Below are 16,715 nucleotides of genomic sequence, written 5' to 3' on the forward strand. Positions count from 1 at the left end.
TTCCAAGAGCAAATGAATAATGATCATTCAGTCTGTTTTTGGTGATGTTGGGTGAAGGAATATAGTTTGCCAGGGGACCTGAGAGCTCCATGTTCTCCTTCACAGAGGGCCATTATGTCCACTTGAGCAGCTAGGGCCTCAATTTATCACTTCATCTAAAATATAGTACATCTGACAATGTAGTGCTCCCTCAATATGCATGAAACTGTCAACCAAGATTATGTGTGCTCAAGTCTGTAGAGAGATTTTTTTTTATTCAGTATATGCCACAGCTAATTTATGGATATGGGACACTGTGATTAGCTACAAAATAGCAAATAACAAATGTAGAAAATATCCTTTCCCTGGCTGGGTTACCCTTTTGAGCATATAGTGAGAAAACATTGGTGTAAAGTACAATTAGTTAATGTTCTTATTACTTATGAACTGGCCCATAAACATTTAGGTTAGGTACAGACAGCTAAAGTAAGAGGTGTTTAGCAAACATTCTCTAGTATTTTGTTGCAGTTCAGGTGTTCTGCAAAAACTTTTTTTGCTGACAACATATTTAAGCAGATATTGAGTCACAATCTTTCAGCAATCTATCTGCAACACCTGCTTCCTCGTAAGCCAGTTCACAGAAAACACAGCTTGTTTTCTGAGAAATGAGACCAGAAGTTTTCATTTATGAAACAGGAGATGTAAAACTTTGATTTATGTCTCAGTACTCAAAGTGTCACAGGCACACAATCAGGGTTCCTGACAAGCAGGGTCTAATCATACTTCCACAGTCAGCTCAACAGAATATAATTGCTATCAGCGATGTGCAAAATTCTGACTATGCACTGACTGTTTATAGGTTATTGGCATCAGTTGATCTGTGAAATGCAATGAACACTATCTGGTCACTGCTCCATAGAGTTTTGGGTTCCTGTATTTAAAAAAAAGTCAATTTCGCTCACTTCCTCACCTCTTCTCTCAATGTGCTGACTGTTGCTGGATGAATACAGATACAAAAGTACCAAGAGTACCATTACCTCATCCAAGCAGTCTTTCTTTATATCCAAGCTAAATAATGAGCATTGGCCTACTTGTCAGTGTAGGAGACAGTACAGTGAAGTCCAACCCTTTCCTCACTCAAGATACCAAAATATCCATTGTCCAGTGAGGAATAACTTGGTTGCAATTATAGCAGCCATTCTGGCACGATGGCTGAGACTAAACCAGAAATTGCATCTGTGACCTTAAGGTTGTGCCTTAGGGGTGCATTTACCTAAAAGGGGTGGTATTTTTAAAATTCTCTCTTCTGCTCTCTTCTCTTGAAGATGATGATTTCTTGCTGGCATACAGTTCTACAGCACCAAAGTCCTTTATTCATGTATGAGCCTTGGCAGTGAGTATTGGTGGGCTATTCAGCTGCAGATGCATTGTCAAGATCAATCTTGCTCTCACTGAACATTCCATTTTGGGGGGGGGTGGGCGTATTGGAAATGCCTAGCAATCAAAAAATACAGCAGTCACTATTCCCCTCCTAATTCCTGAGCATCAAAGGCAATTGAGGTTCTTCCACACCACCCCAAAATAAGCGAGTGCAGAAGTACAAAAAAGTTACTAAAAAAGTTAGTGGAATGTTACCTCATGGGGTTTGAAACACAAAAATGAGGAAGTGTTGTTTTTAGTGGTACAGAGCCTTGGTCAGATTCCATCTGGAGTACTGTGCCTGTATTGGAAACCATACATCAGTAAAAATGTATTGACCTTGGAAAGGGTACAGCAATGATTCATCAGAATGATACTGGGGTTTTAAGGGTTAAATTAGGAGGATCAATTGCATAAACTAGACTTGTGTTCTCTTGAATTTAGGTTGAGGGGTGATCTAATTGAGGCATTTAAAATGACAAAGGGATTTGATGGGACAGATACAGGGAAACTATTTGCTTGAGTGGAGGAGTCCAGAACGGGGAGGAATAATGTTAAAATTAGAGCTGGTAATCTATTTAAATGTGATATGTTTTGCACGAAGTGTAGTGGAAATCTGGAACTCTCTCCCAAAGACTGTGGCTGCTGGATCAATTGAAACGTTCAAGACGGAGATGAATAGATCTTGAGTCCATGACATCTTTGTCAATCTCTCCTTGGCCCCTACCTATCACTGGCCTTCTATCCAGCTTCATCTGCTCCAACCCCCTTAAACAGTATAACATCCATCACATTTCCACTTCTCTTTAGCTCTGAAGAAGAGTCATGCAGACTTGAAATGTTAACTCTGTTTCTCTCTCCACAGATGCTGTCAGACCTCCTGGGGTGAATTTTTCAGTTGGCGGGCGGGCTGTTCAGGAGCGGGTACAGGCGGGTGCGGAGCCGATCATTGCCCGCGATTAGCTGCGCGTCATTTTACACGGGTGGGCCAATTAAGGCCTGCCCAGTGTAATGCACAGCTGGTAGCGCTCAGCACTACCTGTGCGGGTGGGGGGAGGAAGGAGAGTCGGGACCTAAGCTCTTTCGCGCATATGCGCAAAAGAGCACAGCAATCTCCCTGAGCTGCCTCAAGGAGATTAAGTTGATTAAAAAAAAATTGTTATGAAGTAAAAAATTATTTAAACATGTCCCCTCATGTGACAGTGTCACATGAGCTGGGACAGGTTTGCGAATATAGCAAAATTTAGTAAATTATTTTATAAAACCTTCAGGAAACCTCATCCTGCCCATGGATGAGGTTTCCTGAAAAACGCAAAGGCCACTTGGGCTCTTCGCCTGCCCGCCAACCTTAAGGTTGGATGGACAGCATTGTTAATTAACAAGGTTAATTACTTTTTTAATGACCTTAATAGGCCGTTGACAGTTTGGCAGCGCATGCCCACTGAACGAACTATTGAAATGATATGTGATGATGTTGGGACACACGCCCAACATCATCTCGCGTCACTTTACGCATCAGCTTGTCAGTCCCACCCCCACACACCGACAGCAATATTCTGCCCACTGAGTTTTTCCTGCATTTTCTGTTTTTATTATGAATAGATCTTTGTTCATGAGGGGTATCAAGGGATTTGGAGTGAAGGTGGGTAAATAGAGTTGAGGTACAGATCAGTCACGACCTAATTGAATGGCGGGACAGGCTCAAATGGCTGACTGACCTACTTCTGTCCCTATGAATTAAACCTCGAACCTTCCAGACCTGCAAGGCTCAGCTTGACTGTTCACTGGATAACTTGCTAACCGCTGAGAGAATTTACGTTCTTTGTCTTTAAAGGAATATTGAAAATTAGTCAGTTACTTCTCAGAAACATGCACAGAAACAAAATGGCCTTCAGCTACTTGAATACGGAGAAACCAAAAAATATATTAAGGCTGATCATTAGTTTAGAAGAATGTTGTTGTTCAACATGCTATACTGTACCGTACAATAATAGGGTATGTGCGTTACCCTGTTGTTACTCATATGGTGTTTGAAGCATCTCTTCTCAGGAAGGGATAGAAAACTAGCTCCAAATTGACTCAAGACATTTGCTCTTCTCAGCAGCTGGCTAAAAGAAGCATTGGCAAAGTTCTGGGGCAAGTCCCTTCGGGCCCTCTGAGCTAAGGACAAAATGTGGATGATAGAGGGGCTTTTCTAAATGCTGCTTTTATCTCTGAATAAGCTTGAAGAAAATCCTCTGCACCACAACACATCATGATCAGAGATATAAGTTCATTTTAAGATAATTACATATTGACTTTACTTTGAATCAGTTCAAAACCAGCTGCCAAGTCCCATTCAAAATAATGGGAATTCCTGAGATTCTTAGACATAAAAGGCTCACAGTCCTGTCTGTGCTTTAACAGTATGCTTTCTTTCTTGGTATTTATAGGCCTTTGTTCAAAACATCAAGAATGCAACTTTTAACTTACATCATTTAAATGGCATTTGACTGAAATGTCTGAGTAATACAATAAACTTTTCTGAAGGTTTTCAAACGAAGTTTGGTAAATGGGCATTTCTAAATGCTATTGTCCACTGAATCAATTTGACTGCAAAGGATAAATGTTATTCAAAGGGGCAATTGTATCAGAGAGGTCCTAACATCACAGAGTTAGACAGCTAGTCAGGGTTTCTGCTGCAGAATGCTATTCAGGATTTTCAATTGAAATGTGTGTGCACCATTATCAGGATCAGGTTTAAATGTAAAGTCCACTTCAATCAAGTAGTTAAACAGCTTGCTGACACTTAGAGCTCAGTTTTAGTTACAGGATCCTGTAACCAACATAGGGCTGAGTTCCAATTCAGGACCCCGCAAGTGTCTGTAGCCACACCCTGGAGGAGATTTTCAAAGTGGTGGCAAATTGAGAGGCTGCCTCCAGAAGCCCTCTCCAATTAAGGGCAGTGGGCAGGTTCCACTGCCAGGAGGGTCAATGGGAGCACCCCAGGCTCCGGGTGGCCAGCAGTCCTACCAGGAGAGGTGAGTGCTGCTGCAGTAGATGGGAGAACGAGAGGGAGCCTCAGGATGGAGGTGCTTTTCGAAGCCCTTAGCAACCTTAAAAATAAAATGTGGCCATGGTTGCCAGGCCGCCATTGTGAAGAGAAAACCCTTTCATAGTATGGTCTGTGGCCACACCTGTTGCCCTCTGGCGCCTGCGCACCAGGTAGGGTGTGGAATTAAAGGAGACATCGCTAGTCCTCAAGCCTGCCACCGCGAGTCCATCTCCATCCACCTGCTGGGCTTCAGCCTCAATGAGGGTTCTTGCTGTCTGGAAAATTCCAGACAGCTTGTGATGAGTGCCCACTACGGGCAGGCTGCCATCACCCCCCAGGAACAACCTCACTGAAAATAGGGCGGAGGTGGGAACATGCCAGCAGACCTGCAAGCCAGCCGGTAGCATGAAATTGCCGGCACAACCACCTCTGAAGCCACTAACTTTGCTGAATAAAAATTCAGTCTTTAGAGTCCAGCTTCAAAGATGAAAAATGGCTGCTTGACTGAACTTTTGAAGGATTACAGCTGCTTGTGGACTGCATCCTTACATAAGCCATGACCTCTAGCACAGGAGAAGAGAGAATTGGAAAATAAGTTACAGGATAGAAATTGAAAGCTGGTCCTGCTTTGATTCTACTGAATGACAAAGCTAATGGAAGGTAATGTACTTCAATAATGTAGCAGGTAATGATGTCAATTCATTCAAGTCAAAAGAGCATTTGGCTTAATGAAGGAATGGCAAATTCTAATGCCTAGGATGAAAATTCAACTTCAAGAGTGCACAGACTTACCAAAGGCTAAAAAACAACACATTTGATACACTGTGCAAACACAGCCTGGCTTCCTGGTTAATGTTTGTGTTGTTCTGTACTGGTACAAACGAGGGGGAAGGGTCAAATTGCAACTGAAATGAAAGATGACAATTTCCTTAATACACAAATATTCATATCATTTGGATGACTTATTCTTAAGCACTAGTGGTGGTGGGTCTGCAATTTCTGTGAAGTTTCTAAGAGTGCTTAGAATCAGTTTAACAGAAGCTGAAGCAAACTATTAAAGCCATCCCTGGTGCACAAAGACTCAAAATGGAGTGCCTTTAATGTCATTAGGTTATGCATATCTGAGCTAGACAAGAAAGTTTGACCTCTTAAGTCTGTGCCTGACCTCCAGCAATAGGGACATCAAAATGACCTCAGTTGGAGGGCAGAGAAAAAAAATCAGCCAGGATTCTTGGTCACGATTGCTGCTTGTTTGACTTGTACTAAAAGGTATAAGAGTGTGCCAGTGCTCAAGATCAAGGTTCACACTCAGAAAAGAAACTAGGTCTATTATTGGGAAGCTCCTGTCATCTGTCTTTTATGACAGAAGGGGGAAAATGGGGGGAAATGTAGTGTTTGAAATTTAGTGGACCAATGAATATAATTTTGGTGTACTGCTCCTTTCTGTGTTTAATCTCACCTCCATCATTGTTTAATTTGAAACAATTGTGCAACGCTGGTAAATGATTGTGCTTATTACTTTTGCCCCAAACTGTATTAGTTGTCAGAGAACAACGATGGACCAAATATAGAAGTAAAATCCAGATAAAGGGAAAAAAATGCACATCCATGGGCACAACAGGAAACAGAACATCAAATGTTTATCTGAAAGTCAAAGGCTGCATACAGCCCAGTAAAACTGCTGCATAGCTTTAAGAGGAATGAAAGAAAATTTCTCATTTTCATAAGGAAGAAGCAGAATTCTTTTTAAAAGGCATTTATATTTCATTTTGCTGAACAATCACAACAGTGTATTCACTCAAGTTCCTCAACAATAGTGCATCATTTTAAAATTTATATTGTTCATCAATACAATAAATCAATAAGTCTGGGGTTTCCTGCTGTGTGGTGAATGACGGGTTTATGCCACGTAATGCTACAGCAGCCTACACCAAGACACTTAACATGCAATCCTCCAATGGCTCAGTGGGTAAATGCAACATAAAGAATGGTTTTGAGCTGCACAGGCCACATCAGGAGACCATCATTGCTCATGGAAACTGTAGGCTACAGAGAGGAGCGATCACAGACCAAATTGGTGATGGGAAAAACTGGGATACAATTCTGGGATGAGTTGAGAAGGACCAGGGAGCAGATTCTTGCTCAGTGTTCAAGAATAATCCTGAAAGTCCAAATTATCTCCAATATAAATATAAGAGAAACTATTGAAATATTATAGCCTGTACCAACCCTAACATTCATGCAGCCTCTTTCAGTAGGAAGAATGGCCATTTGACCCAGCAAACTCCTAACATATTTCTTGTTGTTCAATTTGCTAATTCCACATGCCCGGGTTTTCATTTCCTTTGAAATGAAACTCTTCCCTTACACAATGCATTCTAATTTGTTGCCTGGAATAGATTGTTGGCACAGGAAATATTACCAAGAGACTGGAATGTCAAGCAACCAGTGGACAGATTCAGCCCCACCAAGACTTGATACAATAACGCACAGCTGTAAGGAAATTACAGAGCAATGATCCAGCTGAGTATTTTACATGATGTCAACCTGTGCTTTTTCTGCGTGTACTAAACCCCAAGATTTGAAAACTGTCTTAATTCTCTAACAGATATCCTTTACCTTATGTGAAGTACAACTGACAGGCAACTCTCCTACTGCAACTCATTTTTCTGGCTGGTCAATTTACGTAGATATTTTCTGATGTAGCCCGATTTTGGCACTGCTTTCACATGTAGGACAAAGGATATTACCAATGTTATGACGGGATTGGAAACTATATTGGAGGAGTTGTATATATTATCCCCACAGCATATTACAGTAATTACTACTGTATTGTACTTATTATGAATACCAAATTATGAAACAACCATAGAGCATTTGGATGCCAAGCAAAAGCTCCTCACCTTCTTATACCTTGCTATGTGTTGGGACAGGTAATGCGAAAAGACAATTTTGCAACACAATTATTACCTACAGGATCCTTCACGGGAAGAAAGAGAAAATATTCTTGTGTGAGCATCAAAATTGGCAGCCAGATGGAGACAAAATCATAAAATCATATAATCCTACAGTACAGAAAAAAACTGTTCAGCCCACCGTGACTGGACCGACTCTTTCATAGTTATACAATTAGTTCTGCTTACCCACTTCTTCCTTCACATTGTATTGTGATGCCTTCTGCAGTTAAATAGTTTGCCTAATGTTACTGTTTTAAGCTCACACATAAAAAACATGAAACTCCAATGAGGTAGTGAAGCGATGCTTGTACCCATCATTGATGCTCATGCCTTCAGTCATCTAGACTGCAAACTCTGGGCTTCCTGCCCTAAAGCTCCTGATCTCTCTACCCACCTCCTCTAAGACCCTCTTGAAAACCCATCACTTTGACTAAGACTTAAGTCACTTCATTAGCTTGCTTTTGATTTTTATCTGATTACACTTCTATGAAACAGCTAAATGTTTTTCTATATTAAAGGTGCTATATAAAGAGAAGTTACTGTTGTGCCTTCAGGGAAGGAAAGCAAAAAAAGGGAGAAGATTACAAAAAAAAGGGGGACTCACCAAAAATACTGCTCTCCTGTTTTAATTGGCAAGTTTGAAGAAAATTTCAGATATCAAGCTCAATTAGTTATAAAAATGCCATTACTCCCAAAGGGTTAATCTCTCAAAAAATTAAAGAAACAGCTGAGGCATAATTAACATGGCTAATGAGCAGGAAATGTACAGTTAAATATTTGTGTAACATCCAGAAGGGCATTGCTATATTAATGCTGCTGTTTATAGAAGGCCAGATTGTCTCCATGTTTAGATTCACTTGCCAGGCAGTAAGCAAGTGCCTCAGCACCACCTCATAACCTTCACTTTTTGTTTTTTTAACCAAGCCATCAAAGAAGGAAACAGCCAAACAGATGTTAACTGCAGATGTGCTGAATATGTGACCTTCTGTTCCTATCTGTGCAAGAAATCATACATTAGGCATTGATTTATGCAGGATTCAACAATTTCCTTTAACTCAGTAAAAGAATTCAAAGAGAAATGTTTTGACATCATGAAACCAAAAAACTGCAATTCAATGTTTGAACCAATGAAATGAACCATTACTTCCAAGATCTAGAGTGCCCATTTATATAGTCTAGCAAATATCTAACAAGCTATGCAAATGTTTGTGCTAATCCAACATGCTCTCTTTACTTAACACAATCACTATTTACTGCTTTGGATGTACTGTTGTAACCTTTGCGCCATCAGAGAAAAGACTGCATGTAACTACTATATTCAAAAAAGTTACATTCTAATCATAGAATTTAAGTTTGTACACTGAGGCCTGAATTTTCATGCAGATGAGGGCTCTGGAAGACCTGCCCTCAAGCCAGCCGCCGCCATTTTCACAGGGAGGAGGGAATGAAGGTGCATTCCAAATTGCATACCCATGATTCACGGAAGCAGCTGCCCATATAAATCCGCAGTTGCCCCCACTCGTGTGATTTTGGTAGGTATCTGAAACCCAAAGTGTGCAGATTCTGCCTTTTAGGAACAGGTCTGAACCTTGTGGATTTGTTTGGATAGCCAGTGTACCCTTTTGGAGAGGTAGGTGCCTCTTTGGATATGGTTCTAGGGTATCTTTGGGAGAGATAAGACACCCTTTGGGAATGGTAAAGCATCCTTTCAGGTAAGTCAGTTGCCCTTTGGGATTGTTAAAGGTACTCATGATTGCACGTTCAATTGGATGATCAGCTGTTAAATAACTGTAAAGCAGTCAAAAAACTAGCAAGCTGTCAAAGAACTGCCAAAGAATGGTCAAGCTGTCAAACAACTATCAAACTGTCAAAGCTCATTGGAACTGTCAAAGCTATCAAGAGATTTAACTCTGCTGGGTTTTAAATTTACAAAACATGGAGTTAAAAATAAATCAGTGCTTGATATTTCACTCTCTGTTGACATAAGCCTGAGGGCTATTGGCTTTGTGCTGCATGATTGATTTTACAACCTAACATTATCACAGTGGGATGAATGCTAAGTCAGCAGTTTGATTGATAGTTTAAAGAGAATAGAAATAGAAATGTTTGTTTTCATATGAGATTAGTTAAAGGAATTTCAATGTATTGAATGGTTTGGGGTATGAGGGGGCCATAGGGAGTGGATAGAGGAGAATAAAGTGACATTGGGGGCATGAGGGGACATAGGGGGTGGGTAGAGGAGTATAGGTTGGCACTGAAGGTATGAGGGGCCATGGGGATGGATGAAGGGCATAAGTTGTCATTAGCAGAATGAGGGGCCATAGTGGGTGGGTGGGGGGCATAGGGGTATGATGGGCCATTGGGAGTGAGTGGGAGGGAGGCACGAGATGGCATAGTTGGAATGAATGAATGGGGATTGTGTGTGTGTGTGTGTGTGTGTGTGTGTGGTGCGGGGGGGTTGGTGGGCTTTTTTTTTGGTTGGTTTTTAATACCTTCAACGAAGCACCAGTGCACAAAAGCAGGCCTTCCACCCAGCCCACCTCTGCACCCAGCAGCCTCCACATTCGTTTCAGGAGGGCCCGACTTCAAATCTAGCCCGCCCCAACATCCCCCACCCCAGAATAAAAATCTGACCTTCTGAGCCTCTTTTTCCTGTTAAAGTCTCGTCTCTGTGCTCCGTACCTGGGAGCAAAAATTCGGGCCCAAGTTTAGAATTTTTTTTCGAAAAGTTGAAACAATGTAAGAAGAAAAACAAATTGTGTTGTACAGCCAATAAAATCTGTGTGTTAAAACCAGTGCACAAATTCTCATCCATTTTGCATTCTAATAAACCCTCAAATCATGTGTGTTGAGAAGTACAGGTACAAATGTGCATCCTAGCACTCTATGGAATGACACTGATTCTCAATAGCAGTATGTCAATATAAAATGTTAAAAAGCAAGGAAACAAAGTAAAGGACACTTAAACAAAAGGAAAATCCCGCAGATGCTGGAAAGGAACACTTCAGGCTGTTTGATCAAGCCCAATCTAATAATTCATAATTTGCCTTTAATAGAGAATGGAAACATTCAATTGTTGTTCTATGTAACTATCAATGTAAGACATTATCCAGCACTATTTCTTTAACACAAGAACTTGTCCAGCACAAAATATTCCTACACCTGCTGACAAACTTCATTGCTCCAGCATTTACTTGCTCCAAAAGGGTGGCAAAAGAGTTCCAAGTTGCTTCTACAACCAATCTCCAAAATCCTTATCCCCGACATCTGTAATTTGTTTTTTTAAAACAACATTATGATTTCCATAACTTATATATGTAGCCTGTACACTGCAGGGTGAAATATGGTTTCACAGGCACATTATGGGTTGAACATAGTCATTAACAAATTATTAATTATAATGCCATGTAATCACTGCTCAGTGTGCACGCCAAAGCTGAAGAATTAATTAAAAATCCCTTGGAAATAAGATCAAGGGTAACTTCTGCTCAATCCATGATCTTATCAGCAAATTGCCTACATTTTCAGTTGCATTTCTTGTCCAGTCAATCTAAATAATGGCCATGTCTTTGAAAAATATTACAATTTGTAATTTACTGTGCAGATCAATATGTGTCACACAACACTTAACAAGATTTTATATGCCGTTCTTCTAAGTCACTACTAAATGGTATCAACTCAAAATTTCAATCAAAATGTTACTAACACCTAGGAAAATTTTAAAGGTGTGTTTTTAACATAGCTGGGCTTAACAAACCTGCATTGCTCTGGCAGGACACCAAACCAAGTGCTAAAACAGATGCTGCTATGAGAGACCTCAGATAGATACACATTAGCTTATGGGTTTGTGGGTTTATTGCTTGTAGCTTATTACAATTGTTTAAACAGGTCACCACCACCGCTGTCTGCAATAATATCTTAACTTCATATTTCCAAGCTTTGATACAGAATAATTCAAGACTTAGCCAAGTCTGTAGTCACCATGAAACTTAGATCCATCTAAAAATAATCGTTCATGGTCACCCTTGAAGAAATGAAATTCTTCTAAATCTAAAAGTGCACGTACCTTTGGTGGATCAAATAACTCCAGTACATATCCATCACCTTCATAAGACTTTGCCTTTCGCACAAGCAGCCTACATTTTTGCCATTGTGTCCCCATGTCCATACTAACATCATCCACTACCATATAATTTAAAACACCTTCTTTGCGGATGTCATGAACCTCTTCTCTAGATAGAGTCCTTGACCAAGTGAATTTATGAGTCAGGTTTTTAAACCAGTCTTTTTCAGGTGAACCAGCCACTGCAGAAGCTCCTTCTTTTCCTTCTGCAGGTATTGTATCTGTTGATTTTCTCCGGAACAGATTCCGTATACTGCCTTTCACATTTCTTGTAAACTGACTCAATGCTTTGGGTCGTTCAAGCGATGGGCATGCAGAAACAGAAACATCTTCAGAACTTCGAGATTTTGATGAAAACGGGAGATTGGTGTCAGAACTCCTTTCTGTTTGTTCAGCACTGTTCACCTCAGCTTCCATCTTAGGTAGAAGCAGACCAGAAGAGCCATCGGTAGTCTTCCTGCCCGTTTCCCTGTAATCGTGTACTCCTGTAAAGGGCACAATGGTACACCTGTTCAGAGCAAATCCCTCCTTTACCTCATTTCTGAAGTACTGTTGAAAGAGATCTGTGAAATGTAAAGAAAAGTTTTCAGCCCCCTGTATGTCGTGACTTGGATTTTCATTTGCAAATAGCAAATACTGCCTAGCGAGTTCCTTGGCAGTGGCATGGGCATGCAGCTCACAGAACTCTTTCCAGCTACGTGGCTGTGTCAAAGACCCTTGTTCTACAGTGTTGCCATTCATTGCAACATCTGGGACAGCTGGATTATGCTGGAAAAGGAAAAACAAAATACCATGTTAGAAGTTTTGGAGATGAAAGAGAGAAAATAAAGATGACACACACACAAAATTTGGACGAAGCGTACATATAACGACAACAATTTCAAGGGTTCTGAACTGTTTTTGGCCACAAAGAAAACTCTAAATCTGCTTTAAATCCAAGATTTAGTCATTAAGAAAACCAAGAAAGATCTTTTGAATACCCGAGGACTAACAGGCAATATAATTAACTCAAAATACTCTTAATAAGCCTATCTTTACTTCATCCATTAACAATAGTAAGCATTCACCATGAAAAAAAGAAAGACTTGCATTTATATAGCACTTTTCACAATCACCAAATACCCCAAAGCAATTTACAGGCATGAAGTAATTTTGAAGGGTTGTCATTGTTGTAATGTAAGAAATATGGCAGCCAATTTGCGCACAGCAAACTCCTACAAAACAGATAATCTGTTTTTGCGATGTTGATTTGAGGGATAAATATTGCCCATGACACCGGGAATAATTCCTCTGCTCTTCTTCGAAAAAGCGCAATGGAATATCTTACATCCACCTGAGCAGGCTGATGGGGCCTTTGGTCCAAGTCTCATCTGAAAGGCAGCACCTCCAACAGTGCAGCACCCCCTCAGTACTGCACTGAAGTATCAGCCTTGATTTTTGTACTCAAGCCCTGGAGTGAGACTTGAACTGGAAAGATCAGAGTACACAGTTAAAGACCTATAGGTGCTTGCCTATTAGTTTTCCAACTTGTCTAGTTGTATTTGAGGTTAGCAGCATCAGTTATGAACATGGTGATATATAGACTTACACTTAGAGGCTATTCCACGTCTAGTGACCCATGAGGCAGACAAAGCATGTCTGTTTCACAAAGCTGGCTTTTTCCTGTAACAGATTGCTAGTCTGTCACCAGAGGCTATAGCTTGAAGACCACCACTCAGCATCAAATGTGGCTGACCAGGAGACTCTCCCATTCTTACCACCTGACATAGACATATTGGAAGGATTTACAGGTTGAAAAGTAACCCGTTTAGCCATGTTATGAATGCACCTTCCATGGCCATCAAGTCTTGGAATGGGACTTGAATCCAGAGACTGAGTTAAACTAACACAAGGCAGACCTGAAATTAGACCTGGGACTATCGTGTATGGTTCAGAATCCGTGTAGTTATCTATGGGTGGGGGTGGGGTGGGGGGAATTTTCTGTTTCAGCATGGTTATAATATTGATTTGACATGTTTGGCACACACTCCTCATTTGACCATCACAGTTCTGTGATACAGTTGTCTTCCTGTAGCTGCACATTTCCCCTACTAGATGGAGCTCCAAAAACTGAAGATTCACCATATCTAAAGCATCACTGGGACGTAATATGGGAGAGCTACAAGTTTAAACAAACTACACTACAAGCTCATTCCTATAATTTTGTTCTACAAGGCAGTTCTGACAAATACTCTTCGTCTGAAATAAAAATGCTGGTGGACTTGCTGCATATTTCTGCCACTATAATTGCTCTTTTTTAATTTCCAATTTGCACTCACTTTTTATCTGTGCTTTTAATTTATCAGCACTCTAATATAGCAGTTTTTTGTTCAGAAATTTGCTACAGTTAGTTTCTGATTAGATGTTGTTACTATGCAAGCATGCTCTACAATAATGTTTTAGTTTATATTTGTTTTTATCATTGTTCAATGGAATAAGAATAATCTGGGAAATTCCACTGTAAAAATAACTGAAGATTATGTGAACTGTTCATGCTGATGCGCAAATTATTATCACATTTGCTGATGGTTATTGTCAACTTCTATCCTTCACCTCAGGCGGAACGTTGCGTTACTACTAAGTAGCCTGTTTCACATCCCACCACAATCTGATCAAATTCATCATGACTGAGACTGACAGATCAAAGCATCACGCAGCTAAAGAAATTTCAATTTAGATACACTCTATACGAAAATCAAAAAGTCCAAAAATCCGACCACTTGAGCTGTACTGGTGTTTCGCCAAGTGCTCTTATCTTCCGACTACATTGGGACACTTATAATTCATGCATGCAATAACAGAAGAAAAAGTCATATGATTTTTAAATGCAGTAATACTGTGTAAATAACCATTTCATGCCGCTGTAATTAGTCAGTAGGGATTGGGCTTGAGATTTTTGTTCCCCTGTGTAATGATTTTTTTCATTAAAAAGTGAATGTGCGGAATACCAAGTGGATTTACTGCACTATTAGATTTGCACTTGTTCACGAGTTTCAGTCTCTAAAAATACCTGTGTGATAGAATGGGGCAATCATGCAACCTGATTCTGATATGGGGCAACTGCCTGAAAAGATGACTTTGCATACCACCACGAATGCTGTGTCTGACTTGGTGAGTACTTCCAGCATCCACAGTATTTGTTTTTGTTCCATGCTTTTTGGGTTTTTTACATACTAACCACATAAAAAGTTTAAAATCAATGTTGCCTTTATCGACAAGATCTTAATGTTCTAATCTAGGGCTTATCTACGAACAAAACAGTGTACAGAACAGGTTTTTGCAAACCTCAGGGCATTCAATATTCAAACAGGATAAACCCACAAATAAGAAATAAAAACACAAAATGAAATAAGTGGCCCAGGTCTTTGTGAGTCACCTTACCAGACTTCACAGGCATGGGGCCCACAAGTAGTTTGGACACCAATGCATAAGGTCATCCTATTCTGCTAGCTACTTGACATTTTGTGTTGCTCCTGAATAAAACCTGAAACAGCCCAAGTGTTTGAAAACCATGAACAGTGTTACGAAAACAAATCCCTACCAATTGAGCAAATCAGATTACAAATTCAAATGCAAGAGAAATTATAATAAAGTTACTGCACATATGAATTACAAACCATTGGATCAGTATAAAATCTATACTTTTTAATGCTGTTAAGTGTTGTGGCCTAAGAATGAAACTAATTACAGTGCTGCGTGAGCAGATTATAAATTGATAACACCTTGGTAGTGAGTCTTTGTTTGTACCCTATATTAAGATTTCCATTTTACATAGGCTAAACAACCCAAGCTACGTATGTGCATATGGAACACGCTATATCTAAAGGTCGCTAGCAAAGTTAGGTGTGGACTTGTTTGTCTGTGAATATTTTTGCTGCATCCCCTTCCCTGGCCTCTTTGTTGATCCTTCTATCAGGCTTGACAGCCCATAGATGACTCAGCATCCTTTTCAAGCGTTGCTTCCTATACAGGACTATCCTTTAACCAAAGGCTTTGAACAGAAGTTAGTAACTGGATTAAGTTGTCAAGGCGAGCTTTGTTGCACAAGTCCATTTATAGTACATTCTGCAACCAGTGTGCTTGCTGACCACATCTCATGAAAAGCAATATAGATGGATCACATACATAATATTCACATTGGACCTTCTAGTTCACACACCAAGGTGCAGACTATCTTGGGACTCTCAATGGCGGTATAGCTAACAATGGAATCTTACCACCAGCAGATTACTAAACCACTCAAGGCACTACCTCTTGCGGGAATACGTCTCAACAGGCACCAACAGGGCTCTTAAACTGACTTCAAAAGAGCATAGAGTACCTGATTCCCACCAATATAATAGACTAAGTCATTTTTGTCATTGCTGACTGAGATCAAAAATTGTGAAATTCATATAGATGCAATCCTGAAAGCTAAGCCATTTGGCTTGTTAACCTGCCAATCTTGGGAGCTCTCGTTGCAGCACTCCACGTTTGAACCTACAGGGACACCCTCGCGTTTGTATATTTCAGCACACCACCGCTTCTATCTATCTAGTGCAAGAGCAATAAAACATCGAGAGCAGTGGTGTCTGGCTTTTTGAGAAACGATGTGACCGGAGAGGGCAGGAGTTCCAAACATTGCTTTAACACCACCATGTGGTGCTTCAGTCAGCCACAAAACGCGTGAGTCACTGCAGCCAGACCCGAGCATTAACTATAGTACCCCACACAAGTTTATTTAAAAATTGACAAACACTGCAAAACAATCGACACGTTTCCTTGATGTAAGTTTTCGAAACTGTAACCTTCACTTCTAAAAGAAAATTTCTGGAGCAAACCCCTTTCACACGCGCGATGCAATCATATCAGCTCTCTGGGCAGAAGCAAACTAGAAAGTCTGTCTGTATTACCACTGTTGCGGCTGGACAGATAAGTAGCCCACCGCTAAATAATTGCGACACAACTATGGATTTTCCAAAACAAAAAGTCGCTACCTGCAGCAGAATTCTCCACTTTCTTGTTCACCCATGTTGTCTAAAGCTTGCTGTTTCAGGAAGGAAATCCATGCGCGGAAAAAAAACGCTAAACTCATCATTTCCGCTGACAAGTTTGACAGTTGAATGGGTTCGTGCCGATTCCGTCAACATTTAAGCAGCAAACGCTGCATCAACAACAAAAAACG

General features: G+C 40.4%; 1 protein-coding gene across 4 annotated transcripts in view; it reads right to left on the reverse strand.

Annotated features, from left to right (window-relative positions):
• Positions 1-16,715, reverse strand: part of sh2b3 (SH2B adaptor protein 3) — a 217,063-nt gene that overhangs the window by 200,195 nt on the left and 153 nt on the right. For 3 of the 4 annotated variants that reach the window (XM_041202251.1, XM_041202248.1, XM_041202250.1), the window contains exon 2: positions 11,456-12,280. In XM_041202251.1, the coding sequence (XP_041058185.1) occupies positions 11,456-12,253 (798 nt within the window). In that variant the 5' untranslated portion in view covers positions 12,254-12,280. Of the gene's footprint in view, positions 1-11,455; positions 12,281-16,527; positions 16,708-16,715 lie in introns of those variants that run through there. The other variant, XM_041202249.1, reaches the window with a different exon arrangement.

Source organism: Carcharodon carcharias, chromosome 13 (assembly GCF_017639515.1).
Source record: "Carcharodon carcharias isolate sCarCar2 chromosome 13, sCarCar2.pri, whole genome shotgun sequence".
Taxonomy (NCBI): Eukaryota; Metazoa; Chordata; class Chondrichthyes; order Lamniformes; family Lamnidae; genus Carcharodon; species Carcharodon carcharias.